Raw genomic sequence first — 24,009 nt, 5'->3', positions numbered from 1 at the left:
TGTTGGGGAGGGGAATTTTCACAACATCCTTTCTCCTGTATTGGCTCTGTGACAACCCTTGTTCTATATACCCTCTGCCCCTGACATACATACTTTGCATGCAGGTACCAATCACCAAGCACTTGTCCTTTTGGAGCTGAAGGAAATGCCCTTAGTTGGGTGTACCGGGAAGGGCTCTGGAATAATGCCAGGTCCAATAGATTTGCAAACCTCATCCATATTCCTGAGTTGCAGTTTCCAAAAGGTGATCTGATTGGCTGAGTATGCTCCGGATAATGGTGGAGGCTTACTAGGTGTTTACTTTTCATTTGTGTCTACAGTGTCAAATGATCCAAAAGAAAGAGTTGATGCTAGGAAAAGGAAGTAGGGTGGTGGCAGCCCTAGGGCTAGAGGGAGAGAAGTCTCTGTTTCTCCGTTAGCTTGAGCTCACAGAGGCTTAGGTAGATGGAAGACCGGTCAGACCTAAGACAGCCATTTTTAAGCCTTGGCATGGATGTGGGGGAGCAGGGGCGTGGGGAGCAGGGCTGCTGTGCTTTGGCATAAATGACTTAGGGTTGGGAAGAATACTCTTCCTCTGGCTGAGAAGGCAGGAAAGTTTCTGAGGAATCCTTTCTGGCTGCTTGTATCTTCGATGCTCCACATGGGGCTGGGGTCACTGGCAGAGGAACCACTGTTGCTCGAACTCGGTTGGTCTGTGATTGCCCAGCCTGCAAAGAGAGTAACCAGGGTTCGTCTCTGAAGACCAGACAGTTTTGAGCTCTTTTGTTCCCTGTTGGGCTTCTAGTTCTTCAGGCCCTCTAACTCTTTTATGTCCCATCTCTAAAGTGACAGATCCAAGGCCTGGAGCACTGACTGTGGAGTCTCCTGCAACTCTACAGTACTCTCTGCTTGTCCAGTATCTCTCCTCTGTCACTTTCCCATCAACCTGTTCTGTGATGGCTTCTGCTCCCATGCATCTAGTCATTTTTGTCACCTCTAAATTGGTTGAGTTTGGAAACATCCTTCTCCTATAGTTTTAGGTAAGGGACAATGAGTTTTCTGTAAAGACTGTTTCTGAAAAACGAGGAAAAATTGATAAGAGCAAAAGGAAACCCAAATATTATAAAATATGGGTTTCATGAAAACACTTCACCTTCACTTTTTTTTTTGGGGGGGTCCGGTCGTGGGGCCTGAACTCTGGGCCTGGGCGCTGTCCCTCAGCTCTTCAGCTCAAGGCTAGCGCTCTACCACTTGAGCCAAACACTCTACCACTTGAGCCACAGCACCACGTCTAGCTTTCTTTCTTTTGCTTATGTGGTGCTGAGGAATCGAACCCAGGGCCTCAGGCATGCAAGGCAAGCGCTGTACCACTGAGCCACCTTCCCAGCCCTCACCTTCATTTTTTCTTCTGACTTCACTAAGGGCCCAATCTCCAAGCTATTTCCTTGATCAGCTTTCCTTTCCACCTCCATAACTGACTGCAGCCCTACCCTGCAGGGAGGATTAAGGTGAGGCTGTGTGTAAAAGTACTTATCATAAAGCCTGACTAATGACCGGTGTCCTACTAAGGTTCTTTTCTTTCCCTTGGGCAGTTCTTTTCCCATTTTCCCTTCAGCCTTTTCTTCAAGGAGAGGGGTGTGGTTGCAGTGAGAGTTTAGTTAATAGGATAATGGCCTGTTAAATGACTAATGAGTTATCATAAACACTATTATTAAAATACCCAGTGGCTGGAGGCTCAGGTGGTACAGCACCAGCCAATGACAAAAGCAAGTTTCAGATACTGAGTTTGAGTCCTGGTCTCAGACAAAACAAACAAACAACCCCCCCCCAACAAAACAATACCTAAACAAAAATCTAGGTTCAGGCTTCAAAAGCCTATAATCGTAGCATTGGAGAGGCTGAGGCAGAAGAATGGAGTTTGAGGCCAGACTGGACAACATAGTAAGATTCTTGTCTCAACAACAGCAACAACAACAAAGCCGAAAGCCAACTCATTTAAATACTAGCATATGTAAATGCCTAAGCAGACTAGCCTCCTACCCAATAAGGATCATAATATCAGTTGTCTTTTTCTTTTTTCTCCCTGGGTCTGGTTCTTCCTTCCATCTAGGAGAACTTCATAGGAGAGTTGGGCTTCTCCCTTGGGTTAGGCTATGACAATAGGGATGGAGGACTCCTTTGGCCTCTGTATGAAGTGGGGGCATGGGATATAAGGGGTATAGAAGGGAAGACATACCTTTCGTGGAGTCCGGGTCTCCCAGCCTGTGAAAAGCCGCCCCTGAGGCTTGGCAAAAGTACTGCTCAGGTATGAGTACAGGTGACTTTTAACATGCAGGGGATTGTAGGTGGGCTCCAGCTCCAGGCTGTCCAGCGTGCTCTGTGGAAGAAAGGAAGAGCTTCACCCAGGGAACATGAGGGCACCGAGTATACCGTGTCCCACACAGACAATAGAGTATGAGAGGCTGGAGGAGTGTGCAGGCCCAGCTGAGGCTGAGTCTGCAGCGAAGGCTGTGAGCTATAGATGTGTCCCAATGGATGTTCTGCATGCTTGGAAGTGTCAGGCAAGGGTACAGGCGTAGGTGCAACCACAGGTGGCTAGGGATTCCAAATACACATCCTGGAAAGCGTGCTACTTGGTTGCGAGAGGGGTCAGAATGCCTGCAAGGGGTCCAAGAGGTGGGGTCTGGGAAAAGGTGTCCTCAGATTATGTGATAAGGTAAGGTTAGGTTGCTGTAGTCTACAAGGCAAAAGTACCCCAGTACAGAGAGTTCCTGGCCTGAGGTGAGTTGACCGTAGAAGGAGACAAATGGGAGCATAGAATTCCTGAGCAGTCAGGTTTTCCGGCCACAGCATACTGTGCCAGGAACCCCTGGCTCTGAAGTGAGACACTGAGCGAGCCATGGCCACTCGTGCCCACCTCTTTCTACATCCCTGTGGCTGCCAAGCGCAGAGCACAATCCCAGGCTCTGTCCTTTCTGCACATTAGCTGTCAGCCAATGGTCCAGCAGTGATGTGGTTCCAGTTCTCCCTACTCAGAGCCTCCTCTCTCACCTCCAGCCTGAGAGAGCAGCAGAGGGAATACAGAATCCAGATGCAGGGAAGAGAGAGGGAGGTAAGGGGCTGTAAAAGACAGATGTCACAGCTGTTTGTGTCAATGTATCTGAGTCTCATTTGAAGGCCTCCCCCTATACTGGCTATTCTGAGTGCCTACTATTGGCTGCCTGTTTCCCCCCCTGTGGTGCTGGGGGTTGAACGCAGGGTCTTACTTGTCCGTGATGGGCAAGTACTCTGAGCTTTGGCTGCTTTTGACTTCTTTTCTCAACAAATAGAAATAGATGCTCCAAACCACACAACATACACTACCACAGATTACTAAAGAACACAGCATCACACAGACATGGACAAGTGGAGCCACACACTAAGGCAAGGACCTGCTACTGCCAGTCTAGAGATGCAGCACAGCCGTATTCAAGGACGCTGAAATAATACCTAAAGGCATGAAAAGCCATTTACAGGTTCTTATTTCTTGCCTGCCACTGCCTCCTCTGCCTCACCCCTCCCCCTCCCCCTCCTCTTTTTTTTTTTTTTTTTCTGGTTCTGACACTTGGCCCTCGGGCCTAGGCACCATCCAGGCGACGATTTCCTCAAGGCTAGCCACAGCTTAGAAGTGTTTTTAAAATATTAGCAACTTTAACATTAAGAATTCTATTAGCTACAGTTTTTTTTTTTTTTTTTTTTTTTTTTGTTGTGGGTTGTGGGGCCTGAACTCTGGGCCTGGACACTGTCTCTGAGCTCTTCAGCTCAAGGTTAGCACTCTACCACTTGAGCCACAGTACCACTTGCAGCTTTTTCTGCTTATGTGGTGCTGAAGAATCGAACCCAGGGTCTTATGCATGCAAAGCAAGCACTCTACACTGAGTCACCTTCCCAGCCTTTGGACATCTTCTTTAGCTCCCTTCTTTGTATTTTCTTATGCCTTATACCCTTCTTTCCCTTTTTTTTCCTCTAATATACTTCCCTCCTCTTTTCAACCTCACAGTCTGCTCTCCATAGAGAAGTGTGAGTTGGAGGAGGTGTGGGACAGGTAGCCAGTGCAGAGACAAAACTATATCAAACCAAATGAAAACCAAGTGCATCAGTATTGGCACTGGACCTGCCTGTACTAACTTCTTCCCTCACCTCCTTGCCTGCTATCAAGTTTCTCTTCTGGGAACTTTCCCTTCTCCCCTGCCCCACCCCCAGCAGCTAACCATTCATATTCGTTTTAATGATTTCAGATGTGTGGGTTCATCCATTTTATGTGTGGTCTTCCCAGATGGCATTAATCCCAGCTTATACCAATGACGTTTTTCTCTCTCTCAATTCTCTTTTCAAACATCATTTCCCTCAACCTATTGCATTTCTCCACTTCTCACCTTACTGCCATAATCTAAGCATTGACTTCCACTGGCCTTTCTTCTCTGAGCCTCTTACCACACCCCTTGGAGCCATTCTTTCCTCCAAAGGTATTTCTTCATGGACTTATTCCTCTCCTCCATCCCTTTCTTGAACTCCATTTTCTGTTGCACGAAACTTGGGCTTCACTTGCCTCCACAATCTTAAGGCTGTCTTCAGGAGGGGCCTCAGGCAGCAGAGGAAAGACGTTGGGCAGCAGCAGTTCCCGTGTGGCTACTGCTTTCAGCAGCAGCGTGAGGGAGCATGATGGCACAATCACATAGAAGGTGCTGGCAAGAACTCTCTGGCTGTGTCCTGGGCTTAAAGGTTCACCTTTGGCCAGCAACAGCCATTCTCTTTTCTGAAACAAGGACATACATCTTCAGTCTTAGGCACATTTTGAGGACAACCCCAACTGAGGCTTTCCTAAAATTCCTCTAGGAGTGCTGTGGGGATGGAAGAGCCATTTCACTTTGGTCCTGGGAGGGAGGCTTTACTGATTCACTAAGACCAAGGTCCTACTCTTCTTCCATGGTCCATAATAAGCCAGAAGAGTACATCACAAGGCTCACAAAGGAGACATGAGCTATGAAATGCTCATGTTGTACATCCCAAATAGACTATCCTAGGATTTTTTTTTCTTTTTCAGTACTAGAAATCACATTCAGAACCTTGCACACACTAAAGTACTCTACCACTAAGTTACATCTTCTAGCCAAGACTTACAGTTGTTGTGAACTCGAGGCTTGGACACTGATTTAGCTTTTTCTTTTCTTTTTCTTTCTTTTTTTTTTTTTTGTCGGTCATGGGACTTGAACTCTGGGCTTGGGTGCTATCCCTGCGCTCTTCAGCTCAAGGCGAGCGCTCTACCGCTTGAGCCACAGCACCACTTCCGGTTTTCTAGTGGTTTATTGGAGATGAAAGTCTCACAGACTTTCCTTCCCAGGCTGGCTTTGAACCGTGATCCTCAGATCTCAGACTCCTGAGTAGCTAGTATTACAGGCGTGAGCCACCGGCACCGGGCCCCTAGCTTTTTCTTTTAAGGCTAGTGTTCTACCACTTGAACTGCAGCTCTACTTCTGGCTTTTTACTGGTTAATTGGAGATAAGAGTCTCATAGACTTTTCTGCCTGGGCTGGCTTCAAACAGTGATCTTAGATTTCAGCCTCCTTGCATAGCTAGACCTGAGCCACTGGCACCTGGTAAGACTTAAAATTCTTAAAATCAGTCTTGAATTAGAATTGTAGAGGGTAGTATAGAAACTCAGCTTTTATTTTGAGGCTGAGTAAGTCTGCTATTGACAGAGGTTAAAATAGGCACAATGGGGTATAACCTTGGAATGCCCAGAAAGTGTTTAATGTGTCTTAATACAGCCTCCATAGTATGGAAAGGAAGCTGTGTTATTACAAGGCAGTTAGTAGGGCAGGGCTCTTGGGATCAACTCAGTGAGTCACAGGACAAAGTGAAAGGTCAGGATTCTGGAGCAGTGACTCTGTAAGCAGAGAGGGTTAGTACTTTGCCACATACCTTGGAGATGACAGAAATTAGCACACAGGCAGATTTATAAGCAGATTTTTCAGGTGTACCCTTTCACTTAGGACATAGTAAGGAGGCATTTTTTTTGGTTGTTTTCCAAGGGAAACCATAAAACTCCAGGAAAGATGGAGCCAGAACAATTATAATCTAAACTGCTTCCTCTTGTTGGGGGTGGTGGTCAAAAAACTGTTTCCTCTTGTTGGGGGTGGTGGTCAAAAATGTATCACTCAAACACCATAGTCTCCTTGCTGTATCAAATGAATGAAATAACCTAGTTCTACATACTTCTGAAGGAAAAATTGGAAAAAGTAATATTAGAGGAAAGGCATAAGGGGGATAAAAAGACATTAAGGGAAATTTAAGGGACATTAAGAAAAGTATCAGTGTTTTGTGGAGGACAATTGAAAAGTAAAACAGGAAAATAGCAAAATCTGCTGTGGCATCAGAATTATATCCAGAGGGACCCTGCCCTGTACTAATGTAAAATTAAGAAAATTAGTTAAACATTAAATAAAAGAGAATTATCCCCAGAGGAATGTTCTTTATTTTAAGGAATAAACTTATACCCTTATACACTGTGGTGTTATCAAGAATCTTTTCAGCATTATATCTTGAAGTAGACCATAGTACTCTAAGATTAGTAAGAGACAGTAATAAAGCCCCTGTTGGATAGCTGGCATATAAAAATGACTGTACTGTGTTAAAAGTCACAACTGATGTGAGGACAGTCAGGGGACTGGAAAGAAAATGTGTTGCTGAAAGGATTTTGCAGAATGCTTTAAAACTTCTGGGCTGACTTACAGAGAGATAGGATCAAAAGGCTTGGAAAGAAGAAGACAAATGCCTCTTTATTAACTGATGATATTAATTTAGCTTCAGTTCCCTGAAGCATTCAAAGAAAGTGGGAAGTAGAATTTCTATCCTCTTCCTTGATGGTGGTTAATGGCACCAAATACTTGAGGTTGAGGCCCAAGCTTGAAGATACCATCCAAGTTATAGGTTGGGCTGCCAGGATAGCCAGTTGGACTTACGATGGACATGTTCACTGTTATAGCAAGTATATGAGGCTAAAAATCAACAACAGTACTTCAGGATGTCCCAAGATCAGTCTTTGGGGTCTTCAGAATGAAAAATGCTTAGTGACTATAGATGACTTCTGAGTTCTTTAGAGAAAGTCATAGGGCTTGAACTCTAGGCCTGGGTGTTGTCCCTGGGCTTATTTTGCTCAAGGCTACCACTTGAGCCACAGTGCCATTTCTAGCTTTTTCTGTTTATGTGGTACTGAGGAATTGAACCCAGGGCTTCATGTATGGTAGGAAAGCACTCTACCACTAAGCCACATTCCCAGCTCTGTTGTTAATTCTTTTTTATTTTTGTTGGTTGTGGGGCCTGAATGCTGCCTCTCAGCTCTTCAGCTCAAGGCTAGTGCCCTACCACCTGAGCCACAGCTCCACTTCTGGTGGTTTATTGGAGATAAGAATCTCATGGAGGGGCTGGGAAGGTAGCTCAGCGGTAGAGTGCATGCCTTGCAAGCATGAGGCCGTGGGTTTGATTCCTCAGCACCACATAAACAGAAAAAGCCGGAAGTGGTGCTGTGGCTCCAGTGGTAGAGCGCTAGCCTTGAGCTGAAGAGCTAAGGGACAGTGCCCAGGCCCAGAGTTCAGGCCCCTTGACCAGCAAAAAAAAAAAAAAAAAAAAAAGAGGGCTGGGAAGGTGGCTCAGTGGTAGAGCGCTTGCCTTGCATGCTCAAGACCCTGGGTTCGATTCCTCAGCACCACATAAGCAAACAGAAAAAAGCCGGAAGTGGCGCTGTGGCTCAAGTGGTAGAGCGCTAGCCTTGAGCTGAAGAGCTGAGGGACAGCGCCCAGGCCCAGAGTTCAGGCCCCACGACCGGACCCCAAAAAAAAAAAAAAAAGAATCTCATGGACTTTCCTGCCTGGGGGGGCTTTGAACTGTGATCCTCAGATCTCAGCCTCTTGAGTAGCTAGCATTACAGGAGTGAGCCTCTGGCACCTGGCCTGTTGTTAATTCTTAAGAAAGGAACAGGAGTTATCACAAGGCAAGATGATGTCTATGTTTGTGTTTGTCTATGTTTGGTTAGGGAAGGTGCCAGGCAAGAAAGCTTAGACTTTTATTAAGTGGAATTCACTTTTTTTTTTCTTTTGTGCTGGTTCTGGGGCTTGAACTCAGGGTGTATCACTGAGCTTTTTTGCTCAAGGCTAACATCCTACCACTTGAACCACAGCTCCACTTCTGGCTTTTTGGTGCTTAATTGGACATGAGTCTTATGGACTTTCCTACCTGGCTGATCTCATCCTCCTGAACAGCTAGGGTTACAGGCATGAGTGATTGGTGCCTGCTAGAACTCACTTTCTTTAGAGTAGGTGTGGATAGGCAGAGTGGCATGCCATACTCTAAGCTCAGACCTCCTAGAGTCTCCTTCCCCCACTCTGGCATAAACTTCTAGTTATTAAAGCTGTGAAGCAAGGTGTGGCACTCATTCATGTTTGGCTGGCTACCACTCTGGCTTCTCACTCCTTTCTGTCTACCCAGTCTCTAGTCTTCAGTCATTGATTTCAGGATGGTCATGTGGCCTAGATTTAAATAAAGAGATAGAAGCAGAAGTGACTGGATGACTCTTCTAGAAAAGCTTTGTAATACAAAGCTGTACCCTGTACCTTCTCTTCTCTCTTCTTTCTTTCTAGGATACGATTTGGTCCTAAGGAATAGCATTTATCTTGTGACCATGAAATACAAGATGATGTCCACTTGTTCTGGAACACAAAAGTGGAAAGAGCCTAGTTCTTTTTTTTTTTTGGATCCGGTCATGGGGCCTGAACTCTGGGCCTGGGCGCTATCCCTCAGCTCTTCAGCTCAAGGCTAGCGCTCTACTACTTGAGCCACAGCGCCACTTCCGGCTTTTTTCTTTTTGCTTATATGGTGCTGAGGAATCGAACCCATGGCCTCAGGCATGCAAGGCATACACTCTACCACTGAGCCACCTTCCCAGCCCAAGAGCCTAAGTTCTTGATGGTTTTGTTGATCAACTACATCAGCTCTGAAATTGTCTCTCCTTAGACTTCTTGTTATATGAGAACACTTTTTTTTTTTTTTTTTTGGTTGTGGAGCTTGAACTCAAGGCCTGGGCACTGACCCTGAGCTCTTGCTCAAGGTTAGCACTCTGCCATTTTGAGCCACAGCTCCATCCACTTCTGGTTTTTGAGTAGTTGATTGGAGATAAGAATCTCACAGGATTCTGCCTGGTATGGCTTTGAACCACAACCTTCAGATCTCAGCCTCCTGAGTAGCTAGGAGTATAGGGTTGAGCCACCAGCGCCCAGCTTGAGAACAACTCTTATTAATTATTAAATTTACAGTTGAACTGGTTTTCTTTTAGTTCCAGCCTCATTGATTCATTGCAGATACCAAAAAATAGGAAAAGAATGTGATTACTCATTCCTGGTTAATGGCTGAGACAGGCATAAAATGCTGAAAGGACAGGCGAGAGTTTATTATATATAGCAAGTGGATGCTTTCATCTCATAAACCAGTACTCCATTGTTTGGGATTAAATGTAGCATGTAACTGAAGAAATATGAATCAGTTCCTGCATAGGGATGTTTTAGAAGCAGCCACTGAGCACAGGCAGAATAAAGAGCACAGGCAGAATAAAGAGCTTGTGGGAAAGATACAATTTGTTAGTATAGTGAACCCAAAAAGTGAAATATAGCTAACCAAGGAAGAACTGAATCTAATTTCAGGCCTTTGGATTATGTTTTTTTTTTTTGTGGGGGGCCAGGAGGGGGTGATGCTAGAATTTGAAACTCAGGGCCTTGTGCTTGCTAAGCAGGCACTCTACCATTTACTTGTTCCATGTCCCTACCCCGTAACTTGGGGACTTTGGAACTGGAAGTATGTGAGGAAGAAATTAAGTTACTGTGGCATTTGCTGCTTCTCTTATTCCAGCGGGGCAGGAGTGGGTGAGGGGGATAGGGAGGGAGACGAAGAAGGTGCAATGTCTAGTACTCTTGTTATATTTGAGTATGGAATGTCTCCCATTGGCTCAATGTATTCAGAGGTTGATCCCCACCTAGTAGCACTGTTTGGGACTTTTTTGGGACTTTAGGAAGTTGCTGCTCTGGTGGGGCCTCTTCTCAGGAAGATAACTGATGGTGTGTTCTTGGGGGATAGGCCAAGTGTGACATGAAATCTTTGTTGCACCCTCACTAGAAGTCTAACATAGTTATTGTTTTTCACTAGATCCTATAAATAGCACAAAATAGTAAACTTTTCAACTGTGAATTAAACAATTAAGAGTTATTCTCATATAACAAGAGGTTTAGGGAGAGACACTTTCAGGGCTGATACAGTTAATCAACCACCAAACAACAGTGAACATGGAACATTCTCCATATAGATCACATTAGGGCTTAAAACAAACTTTAATACATTTAAAAAAGATTGAAATTATCCAAAGTATTTTCTTTAACAACAGTGAAATGAAATTAGAAATCAATCATGAAAACAATTTGGGAAATATACAAATATGTGAAAATTAAACAACACACTCCTACATAATAAATAGATCAAACAAGAAATCACAAGATAATTAGATTTTAAGTCATTTAAAATGAATTAAAACTAAGTAATAGAAAAACATTACATATAGCCAAAGTGGGTTTAGAAGAAATGTATACCCTTAAACTCTTACATTAGAAAAGGAGAAGTGGGCTGGGAATGTGGCTTAGTGGTAGAGTGCTTGCTTAGCATGCGTGAAGCTCTGGGTTTGATTCCTCAGTACCACATGAACAGAAAAAGCTGGAAGTGGTGATGTGGTTTAAGTGGTAAAGTGCTAGCCTTGACCAAGAAGAATCTCAGGGACAGTGCACAGGCCCTGAGTTCAGGGCCAGGACTGGCAAAAAAATAAGCTGGGAGTGTGGCTCAAGCCTGTAATCCTAGCTACTTGGGAGGCAGAGATTTGGGTATCTTAGTTTAAGGCCAGCCCAGGCAATGGCTTTATACTTGTTATCTCAGGTATAGGGGGAAATACAACTACTGAGTGAAGTGGTACATGCCTATTATCCCCAGTGATATAGGGAAGAACAAATGAGAGGATTATAGCCAGGGCCAGCTCAGATATAAAGCAAGACCCTACCTTGAAAAAAACCAATGGAAAAAGGGTGTTTGGCACCCTGAGTTCAAGCCCTAGTACTATTAAACCAGCGAGACAGAGAGAGAGAGAGAGACAGAGAGAGACAGAGAGAGAGACAGAGAGAGACAGAGAGAGAGACAGAGAGAGAAAGAGACAGATAGGGAGAGACAGAGAGACAGACAGAGAGAGAAAGTCAGAGAGAGACACCAATGTAGTTAAAGCCAATTATGATAACATATGCTTGTAATCACAGCACTAGAAATGCTGATTTTGAGTTTGAATGGTGAGACTCCAGCCTGCTATATAGCAAAAGCCTCAGAAAAGAGAAAGAAAAAAAGAAGCAAGTAAATGAAACTTAAAACAAACAGAAGAAAAATTGTAAATTAGAGAAGAAATAGGTGAAATAATGAATAGAAAAACAATAGTCAGTAAAACTGAAAGTGGTTCTTTGAAAATACCAACAATTTGCTAAGCTTTTAAGCTAGACTGATCAAAGAAAAAAGAGGACACTCAAATTATTAAAATTAGAAATATAGCAGGGGAAATCACTATGGATCTCATAGATTGTAAGACTATTATAAACAATCACATGTCAACCCAGATTAAATGGACACATTCCTAAAAAGACTCAAGTAACATAAAATCTATCCTGTTTTGGTGGTTCATTAGCAGGGCTCACAGAACTTGACATATAGTTATATTCATAGATGTGATTTATTATAGCAAAAGGAAACAAAGTAGAATTAGGAAAGGCACAAGGCTCATGAAGCAAAATCCAGAGAAAAACACGTGTAAGCTTCAAAGAATCCTTTAATCAAGAATTAAGAGAGCACCAATTCCTTCAGCCCTAAATTATGATAATACATAGGGAATATCTTTTTAGAGATTCAAGTCCAAGGTTTTTACTGGGGACTAATAGCTCACTCAATATTTAGGAACACCCCCAAAATCCAAGCTCCCAGATTCAAGCTGTAACTCAACCTTACAAGCAACACTTTCTAAGCATAAAAGTCTTAGGCCTACTGTATGAATTGTTTACCTTAACAAATAAGGATACAGAAAACTTCCCACAAGAAAAGACAAGGCTCATATAGCTTCATTGTAAATTCTCCCAAAAGTTAAGGGAGAAAGTATTAACCGTTCACAAATTTTTCGAACAATGGAATAAAAGAGAACACTTTCAGGCTGGGAAGGTGGCTCAGTGGTAGAGTGCTTGCCTCATACATGCAAGGGAAACACTCTACCACTGAGCCACCTTCCCAGTCCCAGTATAGAGGCTTTTATTAAGATAAGAAGTTCCATTCTGTTCCTAGTTTGTTGAACGCTTGAATGCTTTTATCATGAAAGGGTATTGGATTTTATCCAATGTTTTTTTTCTTTTACTTCTGGATGACTATGAAGTTTATCCTTTATTCTACTAATGCAGTATACTTCTGCATTCCCAGGAAAAATTTCATTTAGTTATGTAGTACAAATCTAAGTATTGCTGAATACTTTACTAGTATGTTGAGGGTGTGTGTGTGTGTGTGTGTGTGTGTACATAGGGGTATTTATCTATAATTTTCCATATAGTCGTATAGCCAAGTAGGGTTTAGAAGAAATGTATAGACTTAAACTCTTACATTAAAAAAGAAGCTGGGGCTGGGAAGGTGGCTCAGTGGTAGAGTGCTTGCCTTGCATGCATGAGGCTCTGGGTTCAATTCCTCAGCACCACATAAGCAGAAAAAGCCAGAAGTTGTGCTGTGGCTCAAGTGGTAGAGTGCTAGCCTTGAGCTGAAGAGCTGAGGGACAGCGCCCAGGCCCAGAGTTCAAGCCCCACGACCGATAAAAAAGAAAGAAAGAAAAGCCTCTATAACAATTTCTTATCTTAATAAAAACCTCACAGCTAGCTGGGTGTTGGTTGTTCACACCTGTAATCCTGGCTACTTAGGAGAACTGAAGTTCAGAGCTAGTCTAGACAGAAAAATATGAGAGATTTACCCCAATTAATCAGTAAAAAGCTGGAAGTGCAGGTGTTGCTCAAGTAGTACTGTGCCAATTGTGAACAATGCTGAGCAAGGGTACGAGGCCTTGAGTTCAAGTCCCCAGTATCAGCAACAAAACAAAACAAAAGAAAAACCCAACACCTCACAGCTAATCCCATATGTAATGGTAACACTGAAAGAAGGAACAAGATAAAAGATGTTTCTTCTAGCAATTTGTATACAACATTGATCATAGGTTGAAGGCCAGAGGCCCATTGCCCACATTTTCTAAATAGTGTTAGGATATTAAGATGACTTTAGAGGTAAAAGCATCCATAAGGATATTAAGTATATTTATATGCTGGTATGTGGGAACTGATATTTTCTAAATTTTATTTAGAAAAACAAAGTAATGAGACATTTCTCACATTGGAGAGGTATGATGCAAATTCATACTACAGGCAGTGCCATGAAGGATAGATGTGGCGACAGGTACATGGGTGGGGAAGAGCAGAATATGAGCGGAGGCAAAGTATGGTGTGGGCAGGAAAGGCTTACTAGTGAAGGTATTTAAGCAGACTCTGGAAAAAAATGAATAGCTCTTTGTCAGGTGGACAGAAGCAAGGGAAAAGGAGCAGCATAAAAATGTAACCATATGAAACAGTCTAACATATTTGGGGAACATTTAGTAATTTGTTAATGTGGCTGGAGTAGAGAATAAAAGGAACTTTCTGACCAATAAACCAAGAAAACAGAGGAATTGATGACAGGAAGCCCACTGACCCCATGCCAGTACACTGTCCTAGCATCTACCTTTCCCCTCCTTCCTTTTACCCTCATCTATTCAATGAAAAAAAATTCCTCCTGACCTGCCATCACCCCACTCTCAGCAATCTTGGTCTTGACTGCCTGTAGAGCCAAAGACTTTCCATTTCTCCACCCATTTACAGCCCAAACAGCTCATCGCCTATGTACTGCGATTCCTACTGGACACATGCTGGCTGGAATTCTGTTACTTCTGTGGCCAATTAGGGCAGACATGGCCTGGAAAGCTCTGGAATGTGTCTCTAGAGACTCTGACATTTTAAGTAGGAAAGTGAAAGAACTAGGTGGTATTTTCATTTCTTTTTCTAGTTTACACAGACATGACTTTGTAAGAGAAATGAGGATGTGGAAGTGAGTCACTAGCTACATGACTGGACTACACACTAGGTTTTGTAATTGAAATGATATTTTCCTGGCAATGGATACATTCAACTCATAAAGACTTGGAAAATTTATTTTTATATATTTGTATTTTTCTTTACCACATTCTACAAAATTGTTATGACAATTTAGAAAAATACAACAGGACAAAAGAAATAAAAAATTAAGGAGATTGGGCAAGGGAAAAATAAAGAGAGGGCAATAATAAAGTCAGAAGTAGGTAAGCTTTCAGAAATATAGTACACCCAGTTTTGCTAGAAGGGTTCACTTTCTGCCCTCCTCCAGCTTTTCCTGACAAGGTCTGGGAGGTCTTCTGATCCTTACTTAGTGAATATATTTCAGATACCTCCTATAATAATATGAAAAAGAGTTTCATGTGGCTGGAAACTAGTTTAGAATTTGGGACCTGGAGCCAGTCTTTCTCTGTTCAGTTCTGACTCTCCTATTTACTGTCAGTTTCCTCATCTGTAAAATGGAGATAATAATTCATACATATAGGGGCATGAGGATAAAATAGATAGTTGTAAAGTGTTTAGAACTGTGTCAGACACACAGTGAGCAACACAGTGTTAAAATTTAAGATACAAAATAAAATTTAAAAACAAAATTAAGGGGTTTGGGAAGGTGGCTCAGTGGTAGAGTGCTTGCCTTGCATGCATGAAGCCCTGAGTTCAATTCCTCAGCACCACATAAGCAGAAAAAACCTGAAGTGGTACTATGGCTCAAGTGGTAGAGTGCTAGCCTTGAGCTAAAATGCTGAGGGACAGTGCCCAGGCCCAGAGTTCAGGCACCATGACCGACAAAAAAAAAAAAATAATAATAATGCTGGGTGCTTGATGCTCATGTCTATAATCCTAGATACTCAAGAGTCTGAGAACTGAGGATCTCAGTTTGAAGCCACCCTGGCAAGAAAGTCTGTTGAGGGGCTGGGAAGGTGGCTCAGTGGTAGAGCGCTTGCCTTGCATGCCTGAGGCCCTGGGTTCGATTTCTCAGCACCACATAAGCAAAAACAAAAAAAGCCGGAAGTGGCGCTGTGGCTCAAGTGGTAGGGCGCTAGCTTTGAGCTGAAGAGCTGAGGGACAGCGCCCAGGCCAGAGTTCAGGCCCCACGAGCGGACGCCCCCCCCAAAAAAAGAAAGTCTGTTGAGACTTTATCTCCAGTTAACCACCAAAAAGTCAAAAGTTGAGGTGTGGCTAAAGTGGTAGAGTGCAGGCCTTGAGCAAAAAAAGCTCAGGGACAGCACCCAGCCTTGAGTGCCAGCCCAGAACTAACACAAAAAAAGATGGTCAGTTTTGTTTTTATTCAATTTTTCCAACATAATTGAATAATTCTCAGATATAGATTTTTGTTGTTGCTGTTGGTTGTGGGGCTTGAACTCTGGCCCTGGACACTGTGCCTCAGCATTTCAGCTCAAGGCAAGTATTACCACTTGAGCTACAGGGCCACTTCCAGTTTTCTGGTGGTTAATTGGAGATAAGAGGGACTTTTCCTGCCCAAGCTGGCTTTGAACCATGATCCTCAGATCTCAGCCTCCTGCATAGCTAGGATTACAGGCCTAAGCCACCAGTGCCTGGCTTAGATATAGATTTTTGTAATTGTGTTCTTAGTGGTGGTCCTGGGGTTTGAATTCAGGGCCTGGGTGCTCTTCTAGAGCTTCTTTTGTTCAAGGCTAGCAATCTACCACTTGAGCCACAACTGCACTTCTGGAGTTTTTGGTAGTTTACTGGAGATAAGAGTCTCAAAGACTTTCCTGCCTGGGCTGGCTTCAAATCACAATTCTCAGATCTCCTGAGTAGCTAGGATTACAGGCATGAGCCATTGGCTCCCAGCATATGTAAAGCTCATCTTCTGAGGCAAATGAAATAAACCACCAAGAAAAACAGAGACACAACTATTTCCAAGTATATAATCAGGGAATACAAATTACACTGCAGATGATTAAGGCTTAGGGTTATGCATCAAGTGTAGTTTGAAATCTTATACAACGTGTAGAGTTGATGAATCTTGTGGGTTTGGCATTAACCACTAGAGTTCAGTTATTGCAGTGTGGACTTTGTTTATAAGAATTGCTCCAAAAGGAGGGATGGAAGGAGGATATAGCCTTGAATAAACTTAGCTATACTTTCATTTGTAAGGAAATCTAAGAGCCTGAAACTAAAACATGGTAGGTGCCAGCCAACTGGCCGAAGGAAATTAGAAATATACTGTGTCAAGGATGGCAAAAGGAAATAAATGAACATTTAATAAACATCTACTTCTGCATCTGGATGGGTTGGAGTGGTCAGTAGCAGACTGCTTTTCCTGCAGACCAACCAGAAAAGCTGGATAATTTACAGAGACCATTTGTTTGAAGACAGGAGTTGCTGAGTAAATGAGGGCTGCAGACAGCTCAGTCTGTAGAAGGGGAAAATCCAGAGAGAAGGTGGAATTACTTCAGCTGCTTTTACCTTGAGGATATAGTTGATTCTGGGTTGGAAGAAATCAGAATCTAGGATTTCAACCTGCTAAGGCACTTACAAGGGAACAGAGAACCTACAGATCTTTTGGTGGAGTCATGGTGGTAGGGAGTGGTGGGATTCAAGCCAATTTTCCACTTAGTACATATGCCAAATACTAGGGCTAGGAGGCAAATACTAGGGTTAGGAGGAAAAGCTTTTAAGGAGGAAACCTCCCCCTCAAAAAATAAGTGTTTTGTCAGACTTTGGTGACAGTGATGAATTGAGACCTTCAAGGGGGAGGGCACATACACAATATACTAGGCTTTCAGCTGATAACTCTAGAAGGTCAGAAAAAGCATGCATAGGTTGAGCCTTAGCAGGGTAGTGCCTAGCCTTGAGTCAGCACAGTTCCTGAGTAGAATAAGCCACTATGCTATCTGCTAGGTACAGGCAAGGGCTGGCTCTCTCCAGAGGAAGCCAACACCACTGGTGCCTCTATCATTTATTTATAGACAGTGTGCATCATTCTTTAAAATGTTGCTAGATGTGCTGAAAGTTTAGGATCACATGTCTGAGAATGAAAGAAAAAAGAAACAATAGAAATAGAATCAAATCTACCAGGTATTAGGATAAGGCATGAAGAATCTTAAAATAACTGATTAGTATGTTCATGAAAATATGGAGAATTTCTCTAGATAATTAGAAGAAAGAAGGAGAAGAAGGAAGAGGAAGAGAAGGAGGAAGAATAGAAAATAAGTAGAAACTGTATAACCACTAATGAATGCATACATATCATGTGTTAGATACATGCCAGGTGCTTTACACATGCAATTGTATTTCTTTCTTTCTTTCTTTCCTTTTTTTTTTGCCAGTCCTGGAGCTTGAACTCAGGGTCTGGGCACTGCCCTTGAGCTTCTTTTGCTAACACTCTAAGGCTAACACTTTATCACTAGAGTCACAGCGCCACTTCCAAGTTTTCTATTTATGTGGTCCTGAGGAATTGAACCTGGGCTTCATGCATGCTAGGCAAGCACTCTACCACTAACCCACATTCTCAGTTTGTAATTGTATTTCTTAATCTTAAATACATTCTATAATCTCAGCTCTTGGAAGGCTGAGGCAAGAGGATTAGAAGTTGGAGTACACCCTGGGTTATATAGGAGACTCTGTCTCAGAACAAAAGCAAAACTATATTTAAAAAAAAACAACCCGAAACTATATAGTCTATTTACATGAGACAGAGAGAATTACTAGTGTGTGTCTGACATGCCTTCTCCCTTCTTTCTTTCTTAGGAAAGGAGAAGACTTGTCAGTTTCGTTGTTGTTGGATATCTTAAATAGGTAGACAAATATAGGATCTGAGACTGAGGGAGTTACATCATTGAGGCTGTCAGTTTATAATACATGGCTGAGTGGGAGGAGGACTGAGAGAGGAACAGGGAGGGACTATGGCTCCAGAGGAAGGGCAGGGTGAAGAGAGAAACTAAAAGGTCAGTTAAGATCAGTTAAGGTTAGGGGAAATTCAGGAATGAAGGAGAAAATTTTGGGAAATGCCCCTGTGTTTATGAATTTGATCCTTTAGCTCAGAGCTGGTATACTACCACTAGAGCCACAGCTCCACTTCCAGCTTTTTCTGTGATTAATTGGAAATAAGAGTCTCATGGATTTCCTGCCTGGACTGGTTTTGAACCTTGATCTTCAGATCTCAGCCTCCTGAGTGGCTATAGGTGTGATTATAGGCGTGAGCCACCAACTCCCAGCTCTTTTTACTATTTTTTGAAAGTGCAAATAAAGGAATTTAAAGTGACTTTTGAGTCTATAGATACTGCTACTTTATTATGGCACATAATAAAGACTAAGTCACATAAACTACTAGATTCTTTAGGATTATGAACAGATAAATGCACCCAAACTTAAAGAAGTATGTTCCCTAAGATACTTTTCCCTGGAAAGTAATGAAGCACTCAGGAACTTAGGAATTCCAAAGCCCAGAATTTTCCTGGGAAATACATATTACATTTTACAACATTTTATTTTATTTTTGGGTCCAGTCGTGGGGCCTGAACTCTGGGCCTGGGCACTATCCCTCAGCTCTTCAGCTCAAGGCTAGCGCTCTACCACCTGAGCCACAGTGCCACTTCTGGCTTTTTTTCTTTTTGCTTATGTGGTGCTGAGGAATCGAATCCAGGGCCTCAGGCATGCAAGGCAAGCGCTCTACCACTGAGCCACCTTCCCAGCCCCACATCTTACAACATTTTAGAAAACTGCCTTGCTCTGCCTCCCCTAAAAAGAGAGTTAAGAAAGCTGGGCGCCGGTGACTCACACCTGTAATCCTACCTACTGAGGAGGCTGAGATCTGAGGATCGCGGTTCAAAGCCAGCCCGGGCAAGAAAGTCCGTGAGACTCTTATCTCCAATGAAACACTAGAAAACCGCAAGTGGCGCTGTGGATCAAGTGGTAGAGTGCTCACCTTGAGGTGAAGAGCGCAGGGACAGCCCAAGCCCAGAGTTCAAGCCCCATGACGGACAAAAAAAAAAAAAAAAAAAGAGTTAAGAAAAGATACATTTTCAGTCTTAACTCAAATTTGATTGAGGAATTGGTTGGTAAAGTGGGAAAGGTGGTAGGAACAATAAGAAAACACAATGACTAGAGTTTGAAGCAAGTCAAATTTGCATCTCAGAGTTTAAGTCAAATCATTAGATCATGTACTTTAAGAACTACTTGAAGCTGGGTGACAGTGACTTATGCCTATAATCTTAAGTTACTCAGGAAACTGAGATCTGAGGATATTGATTAGGAGCAAATCCCAGGCAGACAAATTCGTGAGAGTCTTATCTCCAATTAACCAGAAAAAAAGCCTGAAGTGGAAGTGTGGCTCAAATGGAGTGAAAAAGCCAGGCAAGAGCGTGAAGCCCTGAATTTAAGTCCCAGTGTTGGTACATACCACACACACACACACAAACACACACACACACACACACACTCGTACATGTTTTTGGTGTGGGTTTAATAAAACCACACACATAAGCAAATTCTCTATCACTGAGACATATCACAAGTCACATTTTTTATTTTGCTGGTCCTAAGGCTTGAACTCAGGGCCTAGGAGTACTGAGCCTCTTTTTTGTTTTTTCTAGTCCTGGGGCTTGAACTCAGGGCTTGGGCACTGTCCCTGAGCTTCTTTTGCTCAAGGCTAGCACTCTACCACTTGAATGATAGCTCTACTTCTGGCTTTTTCTGTTTATGTGGTACTGAGGAATTGAACCCGGAGCTTCATGCATACTAGGCAAGCATTCTTCCACTAAGTCACATTCCCAGCTCCCTTAGCCTCTTTGTGTTCAAGGCTAGCACTCTACCTGAACCACAGCATCACCTCCAGATTTTTCTGAGTACTTTATTGGTGATAAGAGTCTCACAGACTTTCCTGCCTTGGCTGGTGCTGAACCATGATCCTCAAATCTTAGCCTTCTGAGTAGCTAGGATTACAGGCACTGGTGCCCAGCCCACCAAAATTTTTCTTTTTTTTTTTTTTTTGGGGTCTGGTCGTGGGGCCTAAACTCTGGGCCTGGGTGCTGTCCCTCAGCTCTTCAGCTCAAGGCTAGCGCTCTACCACTTGAGCCACAGCGCCACTTCCGGCTTTTTTCTTTTTGCTTATGTGGTGCTGAGGAATAGAACCCAGGGCCTCATGCATGCAAGGCAAGCGCTCTACCACTGAGCCACCTTCCCAGCCCCCACAAAATATTTTTAAGTCGAGGAATGGCAGACACATTGCTGTATTTTAGTATTAAGTTACAGGCAGTATGTAAAATGAAGTCATTGAGACAAATGATGAGATTGTTGCAATATTAAAGGGCAGGTAAAATGGGCTTGAATGAGACAGTGATGGGGGGTAATTGTGGAGGTGGGGAGGAAAGGGATGGTAGGGAGAAAACAAAGGAGGAAGCAACAATGCTCAATAGGACATGTACTCATTATCTTGCTCATGTAACTGTAACCCCTCTGTGCAGCATTTTTACAATAAAAAAGTACAAAAAAACCACCAAAAAACAGTAAAAAAAAAGACAGTGATAAAAATAATGCACAGAAGGCAAGTGCAGTAGATGTTATAGGGACAGAATAATCAAGGCTTACTAAGTGACTGGCTATAAGCACATGAGAAAACAGGTGATAATAGGGGAATGCTTCATGAAGATTAAAATGGTGCCAGTGTGCAAGGAAAGATTGGCCTAGGCAAGCCAGGTGGGAGTCTACAGGATAAGATTTAGTAAGAACGAGGTGGAACAGGAAAGCAAGAGTGCAATTCATATAACTTAGAGGAGATTGAATAAAAAGGATGAGGTGGCTAAAATGGCTGAGGTTTCAAAGTTGGGTGAACAGACAATGGCAGTGCTGCTATTAACAGAAAGACAGAAGGTAGAATGAGAAGCTGAGTAGAGAGGAGACATCACAGTGAGAAAGAGAAGGCAAGAGTTACACAGAAAGCTGACTCGACATAAGATTTTAAAAGAATACCTGAAAAAGCTTAAGGAATAACATAAAACAAAGGACAGAGGTAAAGAAGTGTAGTACATGTGTGAAAATAGATCAGGGAGGTTTGAACTTTAAGTCTTGCTACATAGTAAATATAAATATATACTTGTTGAATGAATGAGTTAAACTCTGTGAAAAAGTTACAAGCAACATACTGCCAGTTAGGAGTTCTGCTGCCTGGAGGCTATATCATGTGAACTAAGAGCCATTTAGAGCTGGTGTCTAATAGCTTCTCTTTTTTATAGACATGAAAATATATTTTCAATCTGATGATGGAACAAGAGAAAACAGTAGCACAAGAAAGACAAAGAGCAGCTGGGCGCCAGTGGCTCACACCTGTAATCCTAGCTACTCAGGAAGCTGAGATCTGAGGATGGGGTTCCAAGCCAGCCTAGGCAGGAAAGACTCTTATTTACAAAAAAGCCAGAAGTGGTACGGTGGCTCAAGTGGTAGAGTGCTTGCCTTGAGAAGCTCAGGGACAACACCCAAGCCCAGAGTTCAAACCCCAGGACTGGCAAAAAAAAAAAAAGAGCAATAATGAGGTAATGAGTGCCCAGCTAGTTTAAGCAAATAGCAGTCAATGAAATATAGAAGCATGGTATGTAAGGAAAGAGTTAGCCTCAGTGATGTAGTCTATATTATCTGTATATATCTAGAATTGGGAATTTAGCAAAGACATGAGAAGTATGGGCTTTGTAGTCAGCCGAAACTAGGTTCACATCTGACTTGACCACTTTGGTAGTTCTGTGACCTTTGGTAAGTGACTTGGTTTCTTAGCCTTTTCTATCTATAAAAATAGGGGCAAGGATCCCCACCTCACAGAGTATTGAAGATTAAATAAGGTAAAATATACACTTGGTTAAGGGCTTACCACTTAGTAAACACTCCCCCAAAATGGGTATTTACTAATGATGGATTAACCACAAACGTGAATTTCCAGGAAAGGTGTGATAAAGTGAAGTCTCTTGTTCCTAGCCTGGTACATAGTAATCAGTATTTGTCAAGTAAAGACACGAATAATACAGAGTCAGTACAGAGTCAGTGGCGGTAATACTCTGATTTTTGTTTTTTACCAGTCCTGGGGATTGAACTATGGGCCTGTCCCTGAACTTATTTTGTTCAAAGGTAGCATTCTACCACTTGAGCCAGTTCTACTTCTGTCTTTTTCTACAATTAATTGAAGATAAGAGCCTCATGGACTTTCCTGCCCAGGCTGGCTTCAAACCATGATCCTCAGATTTCAGCCACCTCAGCTCAGGTATGAGCCACTGGCTCTTAGACTGACTTTGTATATGTCAGCCAGATTGAATGGAATACTCTTTTGTTTGTTTGTTTCTTTGTAGTACTAAGGATTGAACCCAGGGCCTTGCACATGCTAGGTAGGCCCTCTACCAAAATCCTTTCATATATTTACTTTTTTTTTTTGGTTGGTTGTGGGGCTTGAACTGTGGGCTTGAGTGCTGTCCCTGAGCCACAACACCACTTATGGTTTTCTGGTGGTTAATTGGAGATAAAGAGTCTCACGGACTTTCCTGCTTGGGCTGGCTTTGAACTGCAATTTTCAGATCTCAGCTTCCTGAGTAGCTAGGATTACAGGCATGAGTCACTGGCACCTGGCATATCTTTTTTTTCCCCCCAGTCCTGGGGGCTTGAACAGGGCCTGGGCACTGTCCCTGAGCTTCTTTTGCTCAAGGCTAGCACTAGATCACTTGAGCCACAGCACCACTTCTGGCTTTTTCTGTTTATGTGGTACTGAGGAATCAAACCCAGAGTTTCATGCATGCTAGGCAAGCAACCTACCACTAAGCCACATTCCCAGCCCCATATCTTTACTTTTAATAGCTATAAACTATTTTATTGTAAAATAATTTTTGTTTGGCTAAATTACAGTTTCTATAATTTTTCTTCTATCTAGACTTATTTATTCACCTATTTAAAACATTTAGGTTGTTTCTTTTTTGCTTGTTTATTTTTGTGCCAGTACTGGTGCTTGAACTCAGGGCACTGTCCTTTAGCTTTTTTGCCCAAGACTATCACTTAAATTGCAGCTCTACTTCCAGCTTTTTGATGATTAATTGGAGATAAGAGTCTCATGGACTTTTCTGCCCAGGCTAGCTTGAACTGTGATCCTCAGATTTTGGCCTCATGAGTAGCTAGGATTATAGGTATGAATCACCAGCTCCCAGCTTGTTTCCAATTAAAAAAAATCATTGCATATAACACTGAAATGAACATTCTCTACATATAGCTTTGCCTCCTTTTCTATTTTCTTGGACAATATTCCAAACATAATTTTTGAAGGATATAATTTTTCCAGAAAATTTACACTTCCTGCAAACAGTGTGTTTAAATGCCAATATATGTTACAAATATGTACTATAAGCCATTTGGAGAAATTCATCCCTAGTGATGTATCTATCATCTCCCAGATTCTGAGGAACTGAGTAAAATAAATAGTAAACTGAGCTGTTGGGCACTAACATTTATAACTGGTCTGTTGTCTTTGCCCTGCAAAGAGAGGAGGTGGTTATTCTTCAGACAGGAAACAGGAACTCAGTGGGTGGACCCTGAAAGGGAGGATGGGCTTTGAAACAGGAAAAGAAGTGTGCTTCTGACAGTGAAAGAGACACAAGGCTGTGCTGTCCTGATCACTAATATTCTTTATTCTATATCTGTCCCTGGGGACTTCTACTTATAGTTCTTTTCTTTAATTTCTAAGTGGGGTGTGTGTATGTGTGTGTGTGTGTGTGTGTGTGTGTGTGTGTGTGTGT

General features: G+C 42.6%; 1 protein-coding gene across 1 annotated transcript in view; it reads right to left on the bottom strand.

Moving 5' to 3' along the window:
* Positions 1 to 476: 476 nt before the first annotated feature.
* M1ap (meiosis 1 associated protein) overlaps positions 477 to 24,009 on the bottom strand; it is a 46,664-nt gene continuing 23,131 nt past the window's right edge. The window contains exons 7-9 of the mRNA XM_013034625.1: positions 4,568 to 4,774; positions 2,216 to 2,356; positions 477 to 707 (exon numbers count right to left, since the gene is read on the bottom strand). Of these exons, the coding sequence (XP_012890079.1) occupies positions 549 to 707; positions 2,216 to 2,356; positions 4,568 to 4,774 (507 nt within the window). The 3' untranslated portion in view covers positions 477 to 548. The remainder of the gene's footprint in view (positions 708 to 2,215; positions 2,357 to 4,567; positions 4,775 to 24,009) is intronic.

The sequence above is a fragment of the Dipodomys ordii genome, unplaced genomic scaffold (genome assembly GCF_000151885.1).
Source record: "Dipodomys ordii isolate 6190 unplaced genomic scaffold, Dord_2.0 Scaffold192, whole genome shotgun sequence".
Lineage (NCBI taxonomy): Eukaryota > Metazoa > Chordata > Mammalia > Rodentia > Heteromyidae > Dipodomys > Dipodomys ordii.
Note: the sequence above shows the minus strand (reverse complement) of the source record. Positions and strands in the feature narration are given on the sequence as shown.